A 23,398-nucleotide genomic window follows, 5' to 3' on the forward strand; every position below is an offset into this window, starting at 1 on the left:
CGTTAATTGGTGAGACAAATAACGACACTAATTGCACACTGTAAAATATATAATACAATGACTTGCTCAGCCTGCCGTAGATAAGTAAAACATACCACGGCGTACATGGAATGCTGTGAAATATTTGATATAATGACCTAATTTGCTTGCTGTAGAATGTGCATTTTTTTTTTAATTTAGCAGATTCTATATTTGACCTATTTTGTACAATCTAATATTACAAACAAGCTTCACAAAATATCAATCAACCACCAAAATATTATTTCAACCATAAAAATAAACTATATCTATAAATTATAAACATTCAAAAATTGTCAATATATACATTCCAAACATCCAAAACCTAATCGCAAGTTCAAAAACATCCAAAAGGACTATCCTTAAGTTCTAAATTATCCAAAAAATTATAAATCATCCAAAACTGTACATATATAAGTTTGTAAACATTACCCAAAACTATTCAAAAATTATAGAAATATATTCATCAAAGTCCTCAAAAACTATCCATAGATGTTAAGCCTAAAACATGGGTTGGCCAATCAACAGTGCTTCCAATAGCATCCTCAAGCACAGACATCTCACGATTAGGACGAAATAATGGCGCATTGACTATGACAGGGTTAACCCATACTTTCTAACACCCAGGGCCAAGAGGCACGTGATGTACCAATGCTTCAAAGTCTGTTGATGCAATTGTGCCTTCCGCAACCACCACCTTTGTTCCATCCCAATTCAACAATTTGCATTTGGCATTCTCCAAGGATCCATCATTTCGAGTTTCATTTGCATCATGCAACTATCATGAAAGTAATACATAAGATAAGTTAATGAATTGAAGACAAAATTAAAGTTATTATTAATGTCATATAAAATTTATCCAAATATCTTCATCGTTTTCACTATTTTCGTCACCCTAAAAAAATTGTAATACAATATCAAGTTATATTCGTTTACCCAAATTTAGTAGATGATGTGGGATGTATATGAAAATTTGACAAAAGCTCGAGTAGAAAAGCAAGTAAGCAAACAAAAGCAGAAGCACGAGAAAAATACAAATGAGTAAATTAATAATGCCATACAAAATTTAACCAAATATTTTGTAGTAAGTGCATCCTACGTTCACCACCTACATGCACCCTATGTTCACCTCTATTGTTTTCCTCACCCTAAAAAAATTGTAATACAATGTAAAGAAGCATTTTGTAGACGTCCCCGAACGCCACGGGAGGAACGAGCGCCCGTTCCGTTCATTTTGGGGTCACTACAGCTCAGGACTCTCAAATTTGTCACGGTTCTAAGTCTGAACCAAAGAGTCCAAATCCGGCAAATCGTTTTGAGAAAACAGATTTTGAAAGAAGTGCCAAACATGGACTGCTTTGCCAGATACAGAGTCGCCACCTAAATGTTTTTTTTAATGGGAAATTTAGGAAACCCTGACTCGGTGCCAAAGGCCACGTGTCCGTCATCACCAAAGTTGCCTCGGCTCGGGAACTTGGGTACGATTGGGGAAGGTCACTTCGTGAGCACCCCCGCTCGCCCGATCAAAGATCGGCCTCTACTAACCGTGATATCTATTTTTGAAAACTTTGTCTGTTCTTAATCCGGTTATTAGCCTAGGTTACTATGTGATGCGCACAGCATACAAGTATAGACTGAGTTGCCTGAATTAGAACAAAACATTTCATGTTTGTTTGTTTGAAAATGGTTTGATGGTGCTACCCGCAGGTAGGCTTAAAATGTAGATTTTACCACCCTCGGGTGGGCTTAGAAAAGATGGTTTTGCCACTATCTAGTGGGCTTAAAACAAACAGTTGATGATTTATTCCAATCCAAGTAACCCAACCTTCACCCACAGGCATTCAGGCAGTTATATCATATTGGCAATTAGCCTCATGGTAAGCATGCTATTATGGCAGTCACTCACACGCATGCAAGGATGCTAAAGCATAAAACTTACCGAGTACTCCAAGCCAAAATGGAAATCACATTAGAAATCATGCATGGCCCTAAGTATACAGAAATGCCTAATGCAACACATGCAAGAATGCAAACTATAGCAGGCTCGGCTATTCTAAACATGGCATATGGAATACTACAACTAACATATATTCAATTTGAAATTGAAATACAAATGTAGTTAGTATGATGCGCCGAGCCCGGTGCATGCAAAACAGATGAATGATGCAAACATGCTGTCATACTGTATGCTAACCATCATAAGCAGGTAAATAAAAGGGAGAAAGACGTGGGGTTGGAAGACATACAACACACACACGTACACTTATTACAATTATGCCCTCGCACAGAGGGTCCGAATAAATAATACAGTCCCAAATAAAAGAATATTACAGTCCAAATAATACAGTCCAAATAATATACAAATTCCTAATTAATTAATCAATTAACTAAGAAAGCTGTAAAACTGGCGTGCAAGCCAGGGACTGCCTTGCTTCTGATGAATGATGCATATCTGGGCTGCCTTGCGCGGAAATCCACTGGGATGCCCCGATTAGCCTCTGTTTTGTGATTTTTCTTGGAAAGCGCGCCAAACTCCGGAAGTTTGCTGATTCTTCATTTGCTGCAACAGAGGGCAGGAAAGGGGCATAGCAATGTATTTTCACAGATATATGCATGCCTCGATCCTCGTGCTACCAATCACGCATATCGATGAATGATGGCCGAGGGGTCGAAATGTGCAACTCAATATAGAGTGAATGCACGTGTAAACACAACAAGAACCTAACTCCATCATGGGTACTCCGGAGTGTCGGTGACTGGGGAATTGAGACGCGTTCCGTCACTCGGAGTACGAAACGCACCTCGTTTCCCGTGCCCGGGCTAACTCCTATTCCGAACACAATGCAATATGCATGACATGCATGAAATGCAACTAAGATACAATCCTAACATACACAATGCTATGGAATGACATGCCTCGAAATACGTGCACACGGGCACGCAAACCGAGAAAATGACAGAATGCGTTCTAAGATACAACCTAGTATGCACTATGCTGTGAAAATGAGATGCCTCGAAATGCGTGCACACGGGCACGCAAACTGAGAAAATGACATACGCAATGCAAATGACACGGAAATATGATATGGGCTTACACTAACATGAGAGAGCCTCAGCCACACTCACATAAGAGGCCGATGGATGAAAATGAAGTGCCTCGAAATGCGTGCACACGGGCACGCAAACCGAGGCAATGGCATACGTAATGCAATGGCATGGAAATGACATATAGAATGCAACATGGACTTATACTAACATGAGAAAGCCTCAGCCACACTCACATAAGAAGCCGGTAGATGAAAATGAAGTGCCTCGAAATGCGTGCACACGGGCACGTAAACCGAGGCAATGGTATATGCAATGCAATGGCATGGAAATGGCATATAGAATGCAACATGGACTTATACTAATATGAGAGAGCCTCAGCCACACTCACATAAGAGGCCGATGGATGAAAATGAAGTGCCTCGAAATGCGTGCACACGGGCACGCAAACCGAGGCATTGGCATACGCAATGCAATATGGCTAAAATGGCACATAGAATGCAACATGAACTTATACTAACATGAGAGAGCCTCAGCCACACTCACATAAGAGGCCGATGGATGAAAATGAAGTGCCTCGAAATGCGTGCACACGGGCACGCAAACCGAGGCAATGGCATACGCAATGCAATGGCATGGAAAATGGTATGCAAACATGCTAATGGATTTTCAGCAATGAAATGTGGGGGAAAACAGCCCCGAAATGAGGCGAAAACACACCCGATGCATGGAATCTCTCCCGAAATGCAAATTAGGCGCATAGAATGAACTACAGCTATACAAAGCATGCATAATTGGTACACGAGATGAAAAGACAGAAGCAAGGCAGCCTCAAAATAAGCATTTTTACAGTACAAATCATGGCCAAACAGCAAGCAAAGATAGGGAAACAATGGCATGCAAAAGTGGCCCTAAACATGAGATTATGAAGCAACTCACACCTGCTAACTCCAAATAGGTTAGGGCCCTTCAACAACATTGAAGAGGGACCAAAAAGAAGCCACTTTACAAAACTGTAAAAACCCTAAAAACAAACATAGATATGGCTAAGCTCTTATGCAAGAAAAAGGGCCAAAAGGTGGCCAAAGAAGCAAGTGGTATATGCAAAGCCCAAACTGAAAAATTCCCTTCTATAACATTTAAGAGGGACCAAAAATATGACTATTTACAGAACTGTAAAAACTCCAAAACAGTATACAAACATGCTAGAAATGCAATGCAAAATGAGGCTCGAAAGTGGCTATAAGACAAAGTATGCAAAATATTCATCAAACAGCCAGAGACCCTTGATTAAACATGAAGAATGGGCCAAAATAAGACTATTTTTAGTACTGTAAAAAGGCCAAAAACCGAAGCAAGATAGGCTAACAAATCATGCAAAAATGGGGATTAAAAGAGGGATATAACATGAAGTGTATAAAATATTCCTCAAACCATGAAAGGCCCTTAATGAAACATGAAGAATGGGCCAAAATAAGGACTTTTCTAGCTCTGTAAAATGACCAAAAATGGAACCAAGATGGGCTGCCAAGTCATACAAGAATAGGGGACCAAAGATGGATATAAAGACAAGTGGTACATGGAGGTCCCAAACAAAGATGAGCCCTTCTTAAATGTTGAAGAGGGGCTCAAAATAAGCCTAATATCAGTTCATGAGAAACTCCAAAATAGATCACACGTAGGCTAGAAAAAGCATGCAAAATATTGACATACAAAGAGGGTATTGAAGCAAGTGCAAGATGGAGGGCTCAAACAAGGTTGAGCCCTTAATGAGACATGAAAATGAGCTCAAAAAAATGACCTTTTCAGTTTTGGTCGGAGCTCAAAACAATAAGCATGTATGGCTTGCAAAAGATACAAGAAATGGGCCAAAAAGGGGAAATTGCAACTCACCCTTGAAGACCAAATCTTTTGTTGCTTCTTGCACCAAGTTTGTTGCCTCTTAGCTGCTGGAATTCCTCCCCTTGATGCTGGATTGGAGTGGTGGTGGTAGAGCTTGGTGGTGTAGAAGAAATGGTAGTGTAGAGCTTGAAGGTTTTCAAGGAAATGAGGGAGATGGAGAGGGAGTTTTGTATTCAAGCTTGAGGAGCAAATTTTCTAACCCTTGTATGCAATGTTGCCAGCTGATTATATGGACAAAAAAGGGGGAGTAAAGGAGGGGCAAAAGGTGGGGGAAAATAGGCAAGTTTTCCCCCACAAAATATCCCCCGGATTGGGATATTTTCTGGGGGAAACAGCTATACAGCTGTAAAGTTGATGTTGCAAGGAACATGGCCGGCCCCTTTTTGGGGCTCGAGGTGGCCCACCGGCTAGGGGTCAAAACGGTCAAGTTGAAATAGTGGCCGGCCACCACTTTTTAAGGTCCTCCCATGTGTGTACATCACAGGTATGTGGTTCAAAGTTCAAGAAAGTGGCTCCAAGGTGTTCAACATTAGCCCGGAAGGAGGGGTTCAAAAGGGTCAGGCAACATTACTGGCCGGCCACCAACTTTTAGGATCCTCCCAAGTGTGTACATCACAGATATGTGGTTCAAAGTTCAAGAAAGTGGCTCCAAGGTGTTCAACATTAGCCCGGAAGTGTGAAAAACGGGCGTCGGAGGTCGCCGGAGGAGCAAAAACTGGTTGTTGAAACAATTGCTGGCCTCCCACCCTTCTACGGCCTTCCCGGTGATAAAACAGAGGTACCTGCCAAAAATGAACAAAAACCGATGCAAAACGAATGCTCGGGGGCCAAAACACGCAGTTCGGGGTCCCGAAAATGGGCTGTTAAGCACCGAAAGTGGCATTCGGCCACGAAGTGGGTTTCTCAGACCCCAGTGTCCCTCAAAAGGGAGTAAATAGGAGGTATACCAAAAATCAGAGCAAATGGAGATGGTTAAGCGGTCCCGAACCGAGGCACACGGCCAACGGTCCCGAAAAATCGGAAATCGGACTCCGAAATGGGCAAAATGGCCTGCGCCCACAAAACGTAGCCCACGGCCACTGAGAGATGGTCTACGGGACCTCTCCCTCCCCTCGGGAAAAGAAACAAAGAAAACTGGGTCTGGTTCGCAAACCGAGGCAAGGCACAGAAGAGGGTTCGAAAGTCCGGAGGCAGGGCTCACGGCCGCGACTCTGAAACTTCTGAACGAGCACGATATGCAAAATTACCGAGTGCTCAACTGGTGACGTCTGAGTCTTAAGGTCGGTCAAAAATGGGGTGTCTACAGTTGCCCCTCTTTGACAGAACTCGGAAGTCACAAGTGACGGGAGTGAATGTCAAAGCCCAGAGACGACCCATTTTTGACAAGGCCGAAGACTTAGACAAAGCAGATAAGATAGACAAAGATGTGCCCGCAGGCATGCCCGCAGGCAGGGGCAAAATGCAAATGATATGCAAGAATATTTTGAAGATTGGACTTATACGCTACGCGAAGCCGGTTTTGATAATTGGACTTATACGCTACGCGAAGCCGGTTTGATAATTGGACTTATACGCTACGCGAAGCCGGTTTGATAATTGGACTTATACGCTACGCGATGCCGGTTTGATAATTGGACTTATACGCTACGCGAAGCCGGTTTGATAATTGGATTTATACGCTACGCGAAGCCGGTTATCACTCATGATCATGCAAAGAGAGCTATAATGAAGCAGTTATGCGAAATAAATGCAACATTTTAAGCGAGTGCTAGGCAAGCAAGTAAACTCGAGCCAAACTACACCTCGTGCAGAAAGGATGTAAGAAAATTATGAAATTCTCACTGCAAATACAGTCTGCATGTGTGATAGATACACAGAGCGAACATGTGATTGATACACAAAAAGGTGAGCACAAAGTGTGATAGATGCACTAAGTGAGCAAAGCGAGTGTGTGATAGATACACCATTTGAGCAAAGTGTAATTGATATACAAAGGGTGAAGCGAGCAAGGTGTGATGGATACACTAAAGGTGAACACAAAGTATGACAGATGCACTTAGTGAACAAAGTATGATTGATATACTAAATGTGAACACGAAGTGTGATAGATGCACTTAGTGAACAAAGTATGATTGATATACTAAAAGGGAACACAAAGTGTGATAGATGCACAATGTGAGCAAAGTATGATTGATATACTAAATGTGAACACGAAGTGTGATAGATGCACTTAGTGAATAGAGTATGATTGATATACTGAAAGTGAACACAAAGTGTGATAGATGCACAATGTGAGCGAAGTATGATTGATATACTAAATGTGAACACAAAGTGTGATAGATGCACTTAGTGAACAGAGTATGATTGATATACTAAATGTGAACACGAAGTGTGATAGATGCACTTAGTGAACAAAGTATGATTGATATACTAAATGTGAACACAAAGTGTGATAGATGCACAATGTGAGCAAAGTATGATTGATATACTAAATGTAAACACGAAGTGTGATAGATGCACTTAGTGAACAAAGTATGATTGATATACTGAATGTGAACACGAAGTGTGATAGATGCACTATGTGAACAAAGTATGATTGATATACTAAATGTGAACACAAAGTGTGATAGATGCACTTAGTGAACAGAGTATGATTGATATACTGAAAGTGAACACCAAGTGTGATAGATGCACAATGTGAGCAAAGTATGATTGATATACTAAAAGGGAACACAAAGTGTGATAGATGCACAATGTGAACAGAGTATGATTGATATACTAAACGAATGAAGTGTGATTGATACACTAAGGGTGAATAAGGTGTGATTGATACACTAAAGAAATGAAGTGAAGTGTGAAGTGTGATTGATACACTAAATGAATGATCTTAAACAGAACTTCTTTGAATGAACCGTACATACAATATCGTGTATGAATGAGAAAGAAACTTGATAGGTACAATGCAATACAATACATGATGCTTAAGAAAAGCAATAAATAGACAAAACAGCGTTTTAGAAAGCACCTCATGAGGTGAGTGGCGGTGAACCGCTCTGTTCCGATAGGGATCTTCCCCTGTGCTCTTCGAACACTTACCTTCAACTTACAGTACAAAGGCTCTGAAATACTGATAGGGATTCTTCATGTAGAACACTTTGGACGTTGCCTTTCTTCCTGATCATATTCACAACTTTCCCTATTCTCCAATGGGGTGACAGACTAGGTTGGTTCAGTATCCAGAATTGAGGTGCATACACGCTATCTCAACCTATGGGGCTTCCATACAGATTTCAAGCCGAGGACATGCCTCTGGGTATTTAAACCAGACTTTAGTCCCAGAAATCCCGAACCTTTACGTTCTAGGCATCAGCCATTCGAACTCTAGTTTCCACTGTCGCAGTTGGTCTCCTAGGAACTCATTGCGAACATAGCTAAGATGCCTCTGGCAGGGAATGGTACTCGAGAAGAGCACTTTTGATCGCCATTTTGGCTTGAAGCAGCCTTGATCTCGAGCTCGAGGTAGAGGCGCACTCATACTTCGGAGCTTTGGCAAGACTTGAAGGGGGGACACACGGAATGTAGTCTTGGAACTTACTGAAGTTGAAACAAACTCAGATGCTCGACATTTCCTCTTTTGCTTTTGCTTTGCAGTTTGGAACCCATATAGCTTCAGATAGGTCCTGATTTTATTGTTCTGACATGAACTGGGTTGAACCCTGCGGTTTTATGAAAGAACGAATCTTATTTTGCACAGATGTGGAGAACGGCACGGCACTCGGAGCGCAAAACGATTTTATTTTGGAATTGATAAATGAGCTCTCGACTGGGTATCGAGCCTACGACTAAACACAGCAAAATGACTCAACAAGGAAATAAAAGGCACACAACCTAGACACATCGAGTAACACTCGAAACGACTCAAAACAAGAATTGAGATAAAACAAAAAGACACGACACTCAGACGTGCACAGGGAGCCTGTTTCACCGGGTAGTGTTTCCCACCTTTTCTCATTTGTGGTTCTCACATCACTCGGCCCTCAAGCTCTGTTTTTCTGAAAAAACCCTCTTCTCACTTTTCCTCTCATCGCACGTCTCTCTATTCTTCAATCTCTCATTTTTCATCCCTCCCCTGGGTGGTTGATGGATAAACAGCAAATTATGGGCTCGTGCCCCTAGCATTCTGCTAGATTCTCTTTCTTCCACTCACAGCTAGCGAATTCCTCCCACGGAAAGGTTGCGCTACAACTGGGTGTGTAGCAAGTCTGCAGCTAACATCAGTTGATGATGCTTTGCTGTGATAAGATCTGTCCAGATGATGGAGTGGAATATCTTGCCCCATTCTAGTTCGTGCTTCGCACTTTGCTTGATACCTCGTTGCTTGGAGGATGTGAGAGCTTTCTGCCCTTTGTCGTTAACTTCGGTGATGCCCTATTCCGGCAGGTAGAGTGCCCTTCTTGGCAAGTATGTTGACAATGGGAAAGACAGGAAGCCTGACTCAACTGTGCCCCTAGTTCATCATTTTGACCATTTTTTTGTTTTTGCTTTCTACTAAAACAGTTTTGACCAACATGAGAGTTAGATTAACATGCTTGTTCAATTTTCTGATTTAAAATCATGCAAGTTAGGCTGTGAGCACTGAAATTTTTCCTCTTTTTGGTCCAAGAAATGGTCCAGTTTTTGGAAAAGATGAAACAATTTTCGAGAAAATTAGTCAACCTCAGTAAAAATTCTCAAAGACTATTTTCGCAAACGACCACTGCTGAATGAGCACGGAACCTACCCTTGAGACGCACAACCTCGGATCTGGACGAAAATTGCCCCCTTGCTCGAAGAGAGCTGCATGGCAACGGAAAGTTGCCCCTTGTTTGAATGGCGCCACGGCGCATTGAATGGCAACGGAAAGTTGCCCCTTGTTTGAATGGCGCCACGGCGCATTGAATGGCAACGAAAGTTGCCCCTTGTTTGAACGGCGCTGCGGCACATTGAATGGCAATGGAAAGTTGCCCCTTGTCTGAATGGCGCCACGGCGCATTGAATGGCAACGGAAAGTTGCCCCTTGTCTGAATGGCACCGCAGCGCATTATAATCAGTCCTCGAAGTGATGATTGCAACCGAACTCTCGGATACAGAGAAGGCAAAGATTATCAGAACCATTACATGGACATGATCGAATTTGAAGTGTTTTAGGGCTGGACTTCAGAATGAAGTTGCCTACGTATCCCAATGATGGGAATCAAGCCTCACGTAGTTCGGGTTTAAGGTACACTCGGGTATTAACCTCTCCTTTTTAGGCTCTAACTTTTGCCAAGGCGCCCGTTGCGGGTTTTCGACCTTGCGAGCTTTGTTCTTCTTTTCAATTCTTTTCATCATTTTTTTTCTTTTCTTTTGATTTTCTTTTTTTGTTCTTTTCTTTACATTTTTTGCTTCTCTTTTTTTGTATTTTTCTCTTGCTCTAACTTTTGCCTGGGTCGCCCTTCCGAGTTTTCAGCCCAGCAAGCCTCTCAAGGGTAAAAGTGTAGCTTTGTCCATGTCAAATGGTTTTGAGATCCTGAAGTCATCTGAATCCAGGAGAATCGCTGCTGTTTTGCTTTGCATGCTTCTTTTGATGACATCTGATCTTCTTGACCTGACTTTCCTGGCCTCTTGTTCGAGGGCTGCTTCAAATCCGGCCACACAGGCCTCACATCATAGTTGACCGTTGAACCTTCTGAATTCAAGTTCAAGGTTTGGAAGCGAAGGGGTTGAGTCTCGAGGCTGAGAGCGATCCTAGGCTGCACAATCTCAAGAGTGATTCCACACAGGTCTTCGCAGGACCGCGCAAAACATTTTGTTTTTGAAAATTTTTAAGAAAGCGACAAATCGCTCGCGCTGAAGATAGTGTAGAACCAATCTGGATCAAGCCAGGATCCTTCCTAGTACTCACGCTAACAAGCATGATCTCAATCATTAAGGGCTTAGCATGCCTCTCTTTCTCTCAAATGATCAAAGTTTTGCAAATCCCAAGGAATTCCTTCCTCTTCGTTTTCATCGCAGTGTTTAAAAAAAGTTTTGAAAAACTTAGGTCAACGCAATGATTTTGGGGTGCAGAAGAGCAGGCGAAAAGTACTGCCGTTTCATTCAAACTTTCTGGCACAATTGGCACACGGCCGAGGCAAACACAAGAGCGTGAAAAACCACTGCTGTTTCATTCAAATCTGTCGGCACAACTGGCTCCCTGGTAGAAACAGACTCAAAACAAAACGAAAAGACAAACATAAAACAAAATGGTGACGCCCGAGGTAACACCCTCCGGAATCACCCGACTCCTATACAACAGGACTGACTTGATACAACAAGATAGACCCAAAACAAAAAGAGACTGACTCAAAGCAAAAAGACAGACTCAAAATAAAACAACAAGACTGACCTAAATACCCAAGTCAGAAACTGGCATTCGCAAATGCTCAAAACAGTGCCTGTCTTTCCTCCATCTGGAGTAAATCGAGTGCCACCCGCAGCCGGTTCAATCTCTGATCAGATCACATTATCCCCCCGCAAATTCACTGATCGAGTGCCGATAGACTTTGCTGGACTGGCGCGGGAATGACCCCGTTGTCAAACAGATCTTGTACATCATGGCGCAGACGAAAGCAACTGTCGGTGTCATGACCGGTTTGTTGATGGTAAGCGCAGTATTTAGTCTGATCATGCTTTGCAGGGATAGGATCAGGTAAAGGCCGTTGTTCCAATGGCTTCAGATGTCCTTTTCGGATTAAGGCCTCTAGAGCTTTTGACAAAGGCATATAAAGCGGGGTGAAAACCCTCTTGACTCGGGGTGGATATTTGGTTCCTTGTGAGCTACTTCCGGACGCACCGGTGAATGGGGTAGCTGTTTTTGATACGGTGGTAGCCACCATGCCCACATCAGAAGATCTTGCAGCTGCATCACCACTGGTGGTCGCATTCGAACTGCGGGAAAATGCCCTCCTGGGCTGCTCCTTCTCCTGGTCAAAAAGGCCCTGCTTCATAGCGTCCTCGATCTGTACTCCCATCTCATGCAAATCTGAAAAGCTAGGGAAGGGGATCACAATCATTTTCTGCATTAGCTTGGGCTGGAGATTGCGCACAATCATCCGTATTTGATCCTTATTCGTTGGCCTAATGGTCGTCATTAAGGCTTTGGTTCTCCAGCGGGTCACGAATTCTGAGAAGCTCTCTTTCGGCTCCTGCCTCATCGTCTCAAGATCACGGGTCGTAATCTCGATTTGGGTATTGTATGAATATTGTGCGATGAAGGCCTCAGCCATCTCCTCCCAGCTTTGTTTCACTGAATCCTCCAATTTGGCATACCAGGTGACTGCAATACCCGACAGGGTCCTGCCAAAAAGGGAGAGCTTCTGTAATCTTGTCAAGCCCATCAGGCGCAAAACATCTAAAAACAAGCTCAAGTGGACCATGGGATCTCCTGACCCGTCAAAACGGTCGATGTGAGGCATCTTGAACCTGTCCGGCAGAGTTACAGCTGCGTCAGTGTACCCGTCCTCAATGCCCAGGATGGACTTTACCCCCTGGGATTTCTTGAACAGCTTTTCGAGCTTGCTCAACTTCAACGCTGTGGGGTCGACCTCGAACTCGGAGGGAGAGTCCGGTAGATTGGTAGTTGTTTTGGATAGTTGAGGTAAAATTGGGGGCGGAGCCGGCCCGCCTGGAATGTCCGTATCATCCTGGACATTTGGCGTCTCCCCAGGTACTGGAACTCCTGCTGGGGGAGGAACTTGTTGTGAAGCGGACGCGCCGCTTTGCTGTTGTAGCTTGGTGATGAGCTCGGCCTGCTGGGCCATGACCGCAGCCTGCTGTTTGGCGAATTCAGCTTGGCGGACAGCATCTTGCTGCATGAGTTTCATACTTTCTTGCATCTGGCGCATCATTGCCTCCATCTCTGATGTGTTCTGCTGATCTATCTAACTAACTGGTATCTATCCCTGCAGTAGAAACTGAGACCTCAGCCCAACTGTTTACTGGTGGGATGGATAAGGGCCACTGATCTGGTAACTGCTGAACTGGTGATTTGTGCCCGACTAGCCCTTTTACCCTGCCTCTGGCAAAGGAACAATGATTGCCCTTGAACTGAGTCTCTGACCTGACAAAGTCTATCAGCACAAGTCCGATGAACCTCGGGGGATATCGGAGCCTTCTGAAGCTATGGTTCCAAGACTATCTAGCAAAAGAGAAAACAGACAGCATCTCAGCCTGATTCCATCTGAACAGATACGAGCATAGTTGAATGAGCGTGCCCTCTACTAAATTCTGTCCCAAAATTTGGCCTCAAAATCTGAGTCTGATACCCACAGGTAAAGCTGACTCCCAAATACTGATAGTAATGTCCGCAGGCCTGATGCCCAAACTCATACACTGATATATGCATTCCTGTAGAGACGCACTCTAAAGCACATAACAGATAAGTGAGAGCCAAAACACCCCTATGTTGGGGTAGGGTTTCCCTGTCCTATTTTGTCAGGAGCTAGGGTTTCACTACGCACACAGCGGTTTCAAACAACCTATAAACGGGTAAGCAACCTGTCCTAGTTTGGAATGGTCACTACGGATCCGAATATGCACTAGGTCGAATGGTCAAAAAGGGTGCCCCGGTAAAACCGGGGTTTGTGTTCCCATACTGGCAGAGCCCACTACCGGTCAGCCTTATGGTCATGCCTTGACAAGACAAGCCTCCGGCAAACCGTTCAGGAATAGCAGATGGCAAACACGGTGTCCTAGGTGCACCAATGCAAATGCAATGCAAAGAAACACACAAGTGTAGTCAAAAACAGATATCATGAGTTCGAGTCAAGTTCTCTAAATCCCCAGCAAAGTCGCCAGAAACTGTAGACGTCCCCGAACGCCCCGGGAGGAACGAGCTCCCGTTCCGTTCATTTTGGGGTCACTACAGCTCAGGACTCTCAAATTTGTCACGGTTCTAAGTCTGAACCAAAGAGTCCAAATCCGGCAAATCGTTTTGAGAAAACAGATTTTGAAAGAAGTGCCAAACATGGACTGCTTTGCCAGATACAGAGTCGCCACCTAAATATTTTTTTTAATGGAAAATTTAGGAAACCCTGACTCGGTGCCAAAGGCCACGTGTCCGTCATCACCAAAGTTGCCTCGGCTCGGGAACTTGGGTACGATTGGGGAAGGTCACTTCGTGAGCACCCCTGCTCGCCCGATCAAAGATCGGCCTCTACTAACCGTGATATCTATTTTTGAAAACTTTGTGTGTTCTTAATCCGGTTATTAGCCTAGGTTACTATGTGATGCGCACAGCATACAAGTATAGACTGAGTTGCCTGAATTGGAACAAAACATTTCATATTTGTTTGTTTAAAAATGGTTTGATGGTGCTACCCGCAGGGAGGCTTAAAATGTAGATTTTGCCACCCTCGGGTGGGCTTAGAAAAGATGGTTTTGCCACTATCTAGTGGGCTTAAAACAAACAGTTGATGATTTATTCCAATCCAAATAACCCAACTTTCACCCACAGGCATTCAAGCAGTTATATCATATTGGCAATTAGCCTCATGGTAAGCATGCTATTATGGCAGTCACTCACACGCATGCAAGGATGCTAAAGCATAAAACTTACCGAGTACTCCAAGCCAAAATGGAAATCACATTAGAAATCATGCATGGCCCTAAGTATACAGAAATGCCTAATGCAACACATGCAAGAATGCAAACTATAGCAGGCTCAGCTATTCTAAACATGGCATATGGAATGCTACAACTAACATGTATTCAATTTGAAATTGAAATACAAATGTAGTTAGTATGATGCGCCGAGCCCGGTGCATGCAAAACAGATGAATGATGCAAACATGCTGTCATACTGTATGCTAATTGAAATATGCCCTAATCTAACCATCATAAGCAGGTAAATAAAAGGGAGAAAGACGTGGGGTTGGAAGACATACAACACACACACGCACACTTATTAATATTATGCCCTCGCACAGAGGGTCCGAATAAATAATACAGTCCCAAATGAAAGAATATTACAGTCCAAATAATATACAAATTCCTAATTAATTAATCAATTAACTAAGAAAGCTGTAAAACTGGCGTGCAAGCCAGGGACTGCCTTGCTTCTGATGAATGATGCATATCTGGGCTGCCTTGCGCGGAAATCCACTGGGATGCCCCGATTAGCCTCTGTTTTGTGATTTTTCTTGGAAAGCGCGCCAAACTCCGGAAGTTTGCTGATTCTTCATTTGCTGCAATAGAGAGCAGGAAAGGGGCATAGCAATGTATTTTCACAGATATATGCATGCCTCGATCCTCGTGCCACCAATCACGCATATCGATGCATGATGGCCGAGGGGTCGAAATGTACAACTCAATATAGAGTGAATGCACGTGTAAACACAACAAGAACCTAACTCCATCATGGGTACTCCGGAGTGTCGGTGACTGGGGAATTGAGACGCGTTCCGTCACTCGGAGTACGAAACGCACCTCGTTTCCCGTGCCCGGGCTAACTCCTATTCCGAACACAATGCAATATGCATGACATGCATGAAATGCAACTAAGATACAATCCTAACATACACAATGCTATGGAATGACATGCCTCGAAATACGTGCACACGGGCACGCAAACCGAGAAAATGACATAATGCGTTCTAAGATACAACCTAGTATGCACTATGCTGTGAAAATGAGATGCCTCGAAATGCGTGCACACGGGCACGCAAACTGAGAAAATGACATACGCAATGCAAATGACACGGAAATATGATATGGGCTTACACTAACATGAGAGAGCCTCAGCCACACTCACATAAGAGGCCGATGGATGAAAATGAAGTGCCTCGAAATGCGTGAACGCGGGCACGCAAACCGAGACAATGGCATACGCAATGCAATGGCATGGAAATGACATATAGAATGCAACATGGACTTATACTAACATGAGATAGCCTCAGCCACACTCACATAAGAAGCCGGTAGATGAAAATGAAGTGCCTTGAAATGCGTGCACACGGGCACGTTAACCGAGGCAATGGTATATGCAATGCAATGGCATGGAAATGGCATATAGAATGCAACATGGACTTATACTAATATAAGAGAGCCTCAGCCACACTCACATAAGAGGCCGATGGATGAAAATGAAGTGCCTCGAAATACGTGCACACGGGCACGCAAACAGAGGCAATGGCATACGCAATGCAATATGGCTAAAATGGCACATAGAATGCAACATGGACTTACACTAATATGAGAGAGCCTCAGCCACACTCACATAAGAGGCCGATGGATGAAAATGAAGTGCCTCGAAATGCGTGCACACGGGCACGCAAACCGAGGCAATGGCATACGCAATGCAATTGCATGGAAAATGATATGCAAACATGCTAATGGATTTTCAGCAATGAAATGTGGGGGAAAACAGCCCCGAAATGAGGCGAAAACACACCCGATGCATGGAATCTCTCCCGAAATGCAAATTTGGCGCATAGAATGAACTACAGCTATACAAAGCATGCACAATTGGTACACGAGATGAAAAGACAGAAGCAAGGCAGCCTGAAAATAAGCATTTTTACAGTACAAATCATGGCCAAACAGCAAGCAAAGATGGGGCAACAATGGCATGCAAAAATGGCCCTAAACATGAGATTATGAAGCAACTCACAGCTGCTAACTCCAAATAGGTTAGGGCCCTTCAACAACATTGAATAGGGGCCAGAAATAAGCCACTTTACAGAACTGTAAAAACCCTAAAAACAAACATAGATATGGCTAAGCTCTTATGCAAGAAAAAGGGCCAAAAGGTGGCCAAAGAGGCAAGTGGTATATGCAAAGCCCAAACTGAAAAATTCCCTTCTACAACATTTAAGAGGGACCAAAAATATGACTATTTACAAAACTGTAAAAACTCCAAAACAGTATACAAACATGCTAGAAATGCAATGCAAAATGAGGCTCGAAAGTGGCTATAAGACAAAGTATGCAAAATATTCATCAAACAGCCAGAGACCCTTGATTAAACATGAAGAATGGGCCAAAATAAGACTATTTTTAGTACTGTAAAAAGGCCAAAAACCGAAGCAAGATAAGCTAACAAATCATGCAAAAATGGGGATTAAAAGAGGGATATAACATGAAGTGTATAAAATATGCCTCAAACCATGAAAGGCCCTTAATGAAACATGAAGAATGGGCCAAAATAAGGACTTTTCTAGCTCTGTAAAATGACCAAAAATGGAACCAAGATGGGCTGCCAAGTCATACAAGAATATGGGACCAAAGATGGATATAAAGACAAGTGGTACATGGAGGTCCCAAACAAAGATGAGCCCTTCTTAAATGTTGAAGAGGGGCTCAAAATAAGCCTAATATCAGTTCATGAGAAACTCCAAAATAGATCACACGTAGGCTAGAAAAAGCATGCAAAATATTGACATACAAAGAGGGTATTGAAGCAAGTGCAAGATGGAGGGCTCAAACAGGGTTGAGCCCTTAATGAGACATGAAAATGAGCTCAAAAAATTAACCTTTTCAGTTTTGGTCGGAGATCAAAACAGTAAGCATGTATGGCTTGCAAAAGATACAAGAAATGGGCCAAAAAGGGGAAATTGCAACTCACCCTTGAAGACCAAATCTTTTGTTGCTTCTTGCACCAAGTTTGTTGCCTCTTAGCTGCTGGAATTCCTCCCCTTGATGCTGGATTGGAGTGGTGGTGGTAGAGCTTGGTGGTGTAGAAGAAATGGTAGTGTAGAGCTTGAAGGTTTTCAAGGAAATGAGGGAGATGGAGAGGGAGTTTTGTATTCAAGCTTGAGGAGCAAATTTTCTAACCCTTGTATGCAATGTTGCCAGCTGATTATATGGACAAAAAAGGGGGAGTAAAGGAGGGGCAAAAGGTGGGGGAAAATAGGCAAGTTTTCCCCCACAAAATATCCCCCGGATTGGGATATTTTCTGGGGGGAAACAGCTATACAGCTGTAAAGTTGATGTTGCAAGGAACATGGCCGGCCCCTTTTTGGAGCTCCAGGTGGCCGGCCGGCCACCCCACCTAGCCGACCAGCTAGGGGTCAAAACGGTCAAGTTGAAATAGTGGCCGGCCACCACTTTTTAAGGTCCTCCCATGTGTGTACATCATAGGTATGTGGTTCGAAGTTCAAGAAAGTGGCTCCAAGGTGTTCAACATTAGCCCGGAAGGAGGGGTTCAAAAGGGTCAGGCAACATTACTGGCCGGCCACCAAATTTTAGGATCCTCCCAAGTGTGTACATCACAGATATGTGGTTCAAAGTTCAAGAAAGTGGCTCCAAGGTGTTCAACATTAGCCCGGAAGTGTGAAAAACGGGCGTCGGAGGGCGCCAGAGGAGCAAAAACTGGTTGTTGAAACAATTGCTGGCCTCCCACCCTTCTACGGCCTTCCCGGTGATAAAACAGAGGTACCTGCCAAAAATGAACAAAAACCGATGCAAAACGAATGCTCGGGGGCCAAAACACGCAGTTCGGGGTCCCGAAAACGGGCTGTTAAGCACCGAAAGTGGCATTCGGCCACGAAGTGGGTTTCTCAAACCCCAGTGTCCCTCAAAAGGGAGTAAATAGGAGGTATGCCAAAAATCAGAGCAAATGGAGATGGTTAAGCGGTCCCGAACCGAGGCACACGGCCAACGGTCCCGAAAAACCGGAAACCGGACTCCAAAATGGGCAAAATGGCCTGCGGCCACAAAACGTAGCCCACGGCCACTGAGAGATGGTCTACGGGACCTCTCCCTCCCCTCGGGAAAAGAAACAGAGAAAATCGAGTCTGGTTCGCAAACCGAGGCAAGGCACAGAAGAGGGTTCGGAAGTCCGGAGGCAGGGCTCATGGCCGCGACTCTGAAACTTCTGAACGAGCACGATATGCAAAATCACCGAGTGCTCAACTGGTGACGTCTGAGTCTTAAGGTCGGTCAAAAATGGGGTGTCTAAACATTTGTTTACTTAAATTTAGAATCTTAATGTAATTCATATGCAAAATGACAAACTTGAGTAGAAAAATAAGCAAGCAAAAGCACAAGCATGAGAAATGTGCAAGTTTACCTGGGTTTCTTCATATGAGTGTCCATTTGCCCCTTTGCTTGGCTCCTACAAATATTAATCAATTTTTTTTTTTTTTTTTACAAACTTTGTGAAATATCCTTGTATCTAAGATGGGAAACACCAAATAAAAAATAGTTAAATTTTATAGGAAGACAAATTTGTTCACCCAGTGCTGTAAAAATAAGAAATAGTGGATTTTCACAAGTTGAAAGTAAGTGAGCTCTTAATCTTTTCCCATATAAATAACCCAAAAAAACTCACAAATTAGTCATCATGAATTTTGGTGGCTCTAATCTCTTGAGTTGAAGTGAAAAATTCAACATGGACATTGGACAATGATTTCCCATTCATGCATATGCTGCTAGTAATTAATCCTATATTTAAATAAGAAGTCTATGGACTGTGTAGTTCTCTTCATAAAATTAGAAACAAGACAGAGAATTAGAAAAAACTACCTGGGTTTCTCCATGAGAATTTTTCTTGCCCATTGCATCTTCGCTTGGTTCCTACAAGTTTTAATTGAAAAAAATTTAGGAATAGCTATGAAACATCAATATATATATAACATATATTGTCACATTGTTCATATTTTTTTTTACCTCATTTTGCCTTTTTCCTTTTAACATTTCTGCTTTCATCTCCCGAAGTTCTTGTTCTAAGAGCAGCAATTTTTGATTTAGCTGTCTCATATTTTGATTTTGGTATGCTTGTGTATCAACTTTCGATGGCAATGCATGCATCAAAATGTCTAATAGTCTGGGAAAAAAAAAACTATTAGATGGCTATATACTGAAGTATCAGAGATTGCACAAAAATACTATGTATATATCTACCTCAAATAGAAAGAACACAAGGTAAATATGTTGTCCTCTTCAGCCATTGTTTTTCAGTTTTTTGTTGATTTATTGGCAGGCGGGGGAACATAGACCATTGGCATTTTCATCATTACTATTCAGTCTTCAACAATAAGTGTACAAAAGTTAAATGAAATTTTCTACTGAAGATTGTCAAAGGCTGAAATTATCAAATCTGTATACTATTTCCAGTGAATTTGGAACAGGCTCAAGCACGTATCCCATTTATGCCATGTCATGCAGGTAAAACAGTATAGAAACAAAACAAAGCATCAAACCATGTTAGAGCTATGACATTTCAGCTTCAAATCTTGATCTGCTCAAACTAGTTGGTAGCAAATCAAATATAATAAAGAAGCGATCTATATTTCTCTGTCACCATTGGACACATCATTTTAAAAAAGGGAGGGGGGGGGTCAAAAGTTCCTTCCACAGTAAAACTCGAAATGATAGTTACCTGACTCCAGCTACCAGGTGCTGCACATAGATCCACCACATGCTTCACTCCTGCAAATAATATTTGTATCAACCAAACAGCAAAAGGTGAGAAGGTTTATGGAATCATAACCAAGAAAATGGAACCACAAATGAATAGATAACAGAAAAAGAAAATTAGAAAATAAGTTTCCATGGTTTCCTATTGGTGAAAAATACAAAATTAAAGCCCACATTTTGCACTAAATGAAAATATTTTGCTGTTATCCTTAATAAAATATTCTCTTGGTAGAAAATGAAGACATTATTTATCATTTTGAGAAACTACTTTTAACTTAATAAAGCATAATCAGTCGTTTGTAGTAAAACTGCACCAGGGAATTCCTTCATAACGTAAAACAATTGGAGAAAAAAAAGAATGGACAATGTTTGATCCAGCTAATAAAAAGAGCTCAGTCCCTAATAATTTAATACCCCGCCATATTAAGGATGGAAATAAATCAACATTAGTAAGATTAGTGTAGTACCTTCAAATATGTTGAATTCTTCATCAATTTGAAGGAGCTGCACTTCGAGCACGCCAACCCTCTTATTTTTCTTTTCGGTAGTAGATATCCTGTGAACAAATCCACCCATTATTAGAAGTCGAACATCAGACAACCCCAGAAATGGTAAAAAAGAAATTCAAAAATAAACAAACAAACTCACCCTCTTATCCCTTGATGCTTTGCCCATGTTGAAAATACCTAATTGTCTTGAGGTAGTAAACCTAAACTATAAGACCAATATTTGTACCAAAAAATAACAAACGGGCGGAACACAATGCTGTGACAAAGCAAACACAATTCTTCACTTCCTTTGGATCAATCACAGTTTGTGAAGGAATAATGAGAGAACGGGCCACAAAAACTGAGGAATTTAGATTTCCCAATCAGAAAGATGTTTAGCAAGAAAATGACGTAAAGAATAAAGTATGTTATCCTCCTTTCCACTCTTTCAAACATGAGATATTTTCACTCTCTCTCTCTCTCTCTCTCTCACACACACACACACGCACACACACACACACACACACACACACACACACACACACACACACACACAAATTGAAGAATTTAGATTCCCCAATCAGAAAGATGTTTAGCAAGAAAATGATGGAAAGAAGAAAGTATGCTACAAAAACTGAAGAATTTAGATTTCCCAATCAGAAAGATGTTTTGCAAGAAAATGATGTAAAGAAGAAAGCATGTTATCCTCCTTTCCTATCTTTAAACCATGAGAAATTGAAAATCCATATGCTAGCAATAAATAACACAAAAAATGTTCTAATTGTTCATTAATTTATAATTCCAAATTTTACACTCTACTAAAACTAATTTCGTACCTTCATATGCATAATAGTGTTTAATTTTTTCAAGAAATAATTTCATTTTCACAATTCAACTCATGCATCACATGGGTTTGCTGTTAGACATAAACTACAATAGAAAAACTCAGCTTCCAAACAAATTATGGTAAAATCCAAAAGTGAAAATATGCTTCTTTTCACCCAGGTGAAAGCTACCTAAGGTGAGAGCTACAACAATTGTAGAAGTGTGATGGTATGTTACAGTTGAAAGAATTACATGACTTGATCTCAAGAGTTGCATCTAGGTCTTTTGGCATATCAGTCAGGTTCATAAAACACACATTAAAAAATATTTGTCCCCCATTTTATTCTATTTTTCCCCTTAAACTCGAACACACATGTGAATATTCTCTCACATTAGCAACCCTTATTAACAAGAGTTACACTACTCATATTGAATCAATTTCATACTTTCCATTAACAATAAATGAAAAATCCTAATATGACAATATTTTGAGAACCCAACTTCTAATCAGTCTTTCCTTCAAACACCTTGAGTGCATATCAAAAATCTACCTCATCCACCTAACCAAACAAAGATCGAGGAAGCATAAAACAAAAATTTTGCCAAGGAAAGACAATAGAATTGAAAAACAAAAAAACACATAAAAAAAAAAAAAACTTATAGTCCTATGAAAGAATAAAATCAAGTTTCCATGAACAAAGACAAGTCCTACTATGATAATATTTTGAGAACCTAATTTCTGATCGGTCTTTTCTATCTCAGTAACTTAACCAAACGAAGATTGAGGAAGCATAAAACAGAAATTTATGTTAAGAAAAGACAATACAATTACAAAATAGTCCTATGTGACAAACAATAATAAAAAATTAAAAAAAAAAAAAACCAAATTTCCATGAACAAGGGCACCAAGAGTAAAAACAATAATCCATAAAAAAATCAAAATCAAAATCAAAACCAAAAAAAAAATGTAAAAAAGGCAGAAAACAAAAACCCCAAAAATGTAGATAGATATAGAAGGTGTATGTATGTATGTATGTATAAAGAGAAGAGAAGAGAAAAACAGAGAAGAGAAGGGAGAATGGGGATATAAATATATATATATACATATTGTGAGAGAGAGAGAGAGAGAGAGAGAGACGAAACAAGGGTTTTAGGAAGAAGGAAGAGAGAGTGCCTTACAAATTGATTCAATTGAATGGATGGAATCAGAAATTGAAGCCAAGTCCAAGTCGAAGTAGATTACAAATTAAATCAGTGGAAAGCGTGATTGCTTTGTTGAAGAAAGAAGCGGACTGCATCAATCGATTGCCATGCGTCTCGATCTCCACCGATTCAATTGATTGAAGACCAAGTGTTTGAAGAACCCTTTCCCCTTCACCTGTATACGTCTTTCTTCTCCCTCTCTTCTTAGAAACTGTGTGTTTTTTCATTTTTTAGAAACCAAGCGTTTGAAGAACCCTTCCCCTTCACCTGTATCCGACCAAGTGTTAATTTTTTTTTATTTTTTATTTTTTAATAAGTGGCGCCACAATATTGGGTTTTGGCGCCTGGAATTTTTTGGGCATACCATTCACGACACACATAGTAAGCCCTAAAAAGTGAGTTATTTTTAACGACTGGCATACGCATGTCATATATAACTGATGTATTAACGGCATGTCATATGTATGTCATAGAAAGTTTTATTATTTACGACTAATATT

The 23,398-nt window shown here is 41.7% G+C and overlaps 1 protein-coding gene across 2 annotated transcripts; it reads right to left on the reverse strand.

Annotated features, from left to right (window-relative positions):
- Positions 1-278: 278 nt before the first annotated feature.
- On the reverse strand, positions 279-23,178 carry LOC145796744 (uncharacterized). Of its 2 annotated transcripts, XM_082881899.1 has the most exons (9): positions 22,875-23,178; positions 21,031-21,231; positions 20,850-20,938; positions 20,345-20,394; positions 19,867-19,990; positions 19,633-19,789; positions 19,489-19,539; positions 19,034-19,078; positions 279-796 (listed from the first exon to the last, which is right to left on the reverse strand). In XM_082881899.1, exons 5-9 carry the CDS (start codon positions 19,911-19,913, stop codon positions 635-637), a joined length of 462 nt encoding a protein of 153 aa, XP_082738025.1. In that variant the 5' UTR covers positions 19,914-19,990; positions 20,345-20,394; positions 20,850-20,938; positions 21,031-21,231; positions 22,875-23,178; the 3' UTR covers positions 279-634. The 2 variants fall into 2 exon arrangements, with proteins under 2 accessions (XP_082738025.1, XP_082738026.1); XM_082881900.1 differs by lacking the exons at positions 19,867-19,990; positions 22,875-23,178 and having other exon boundaries at positions 21,031-22,531.
- Positions 23,179-23,398: the final 220 nt, after the last annotated feature.

This window comes from Camellia sinensis, chromosome 8 (genome assembly GCF_055761805.1).
Source record: "Camellia sinensis isolate YWXY chromosome 8, ASM5576180v1, whole genome shotgun sequence".
Lineage (NCBI taxonomy): Eukaryota > Viridiplantae > Streptophyta > Magnoliopsida > Ericales > Theaceae > Camellia > Camellia sinensis.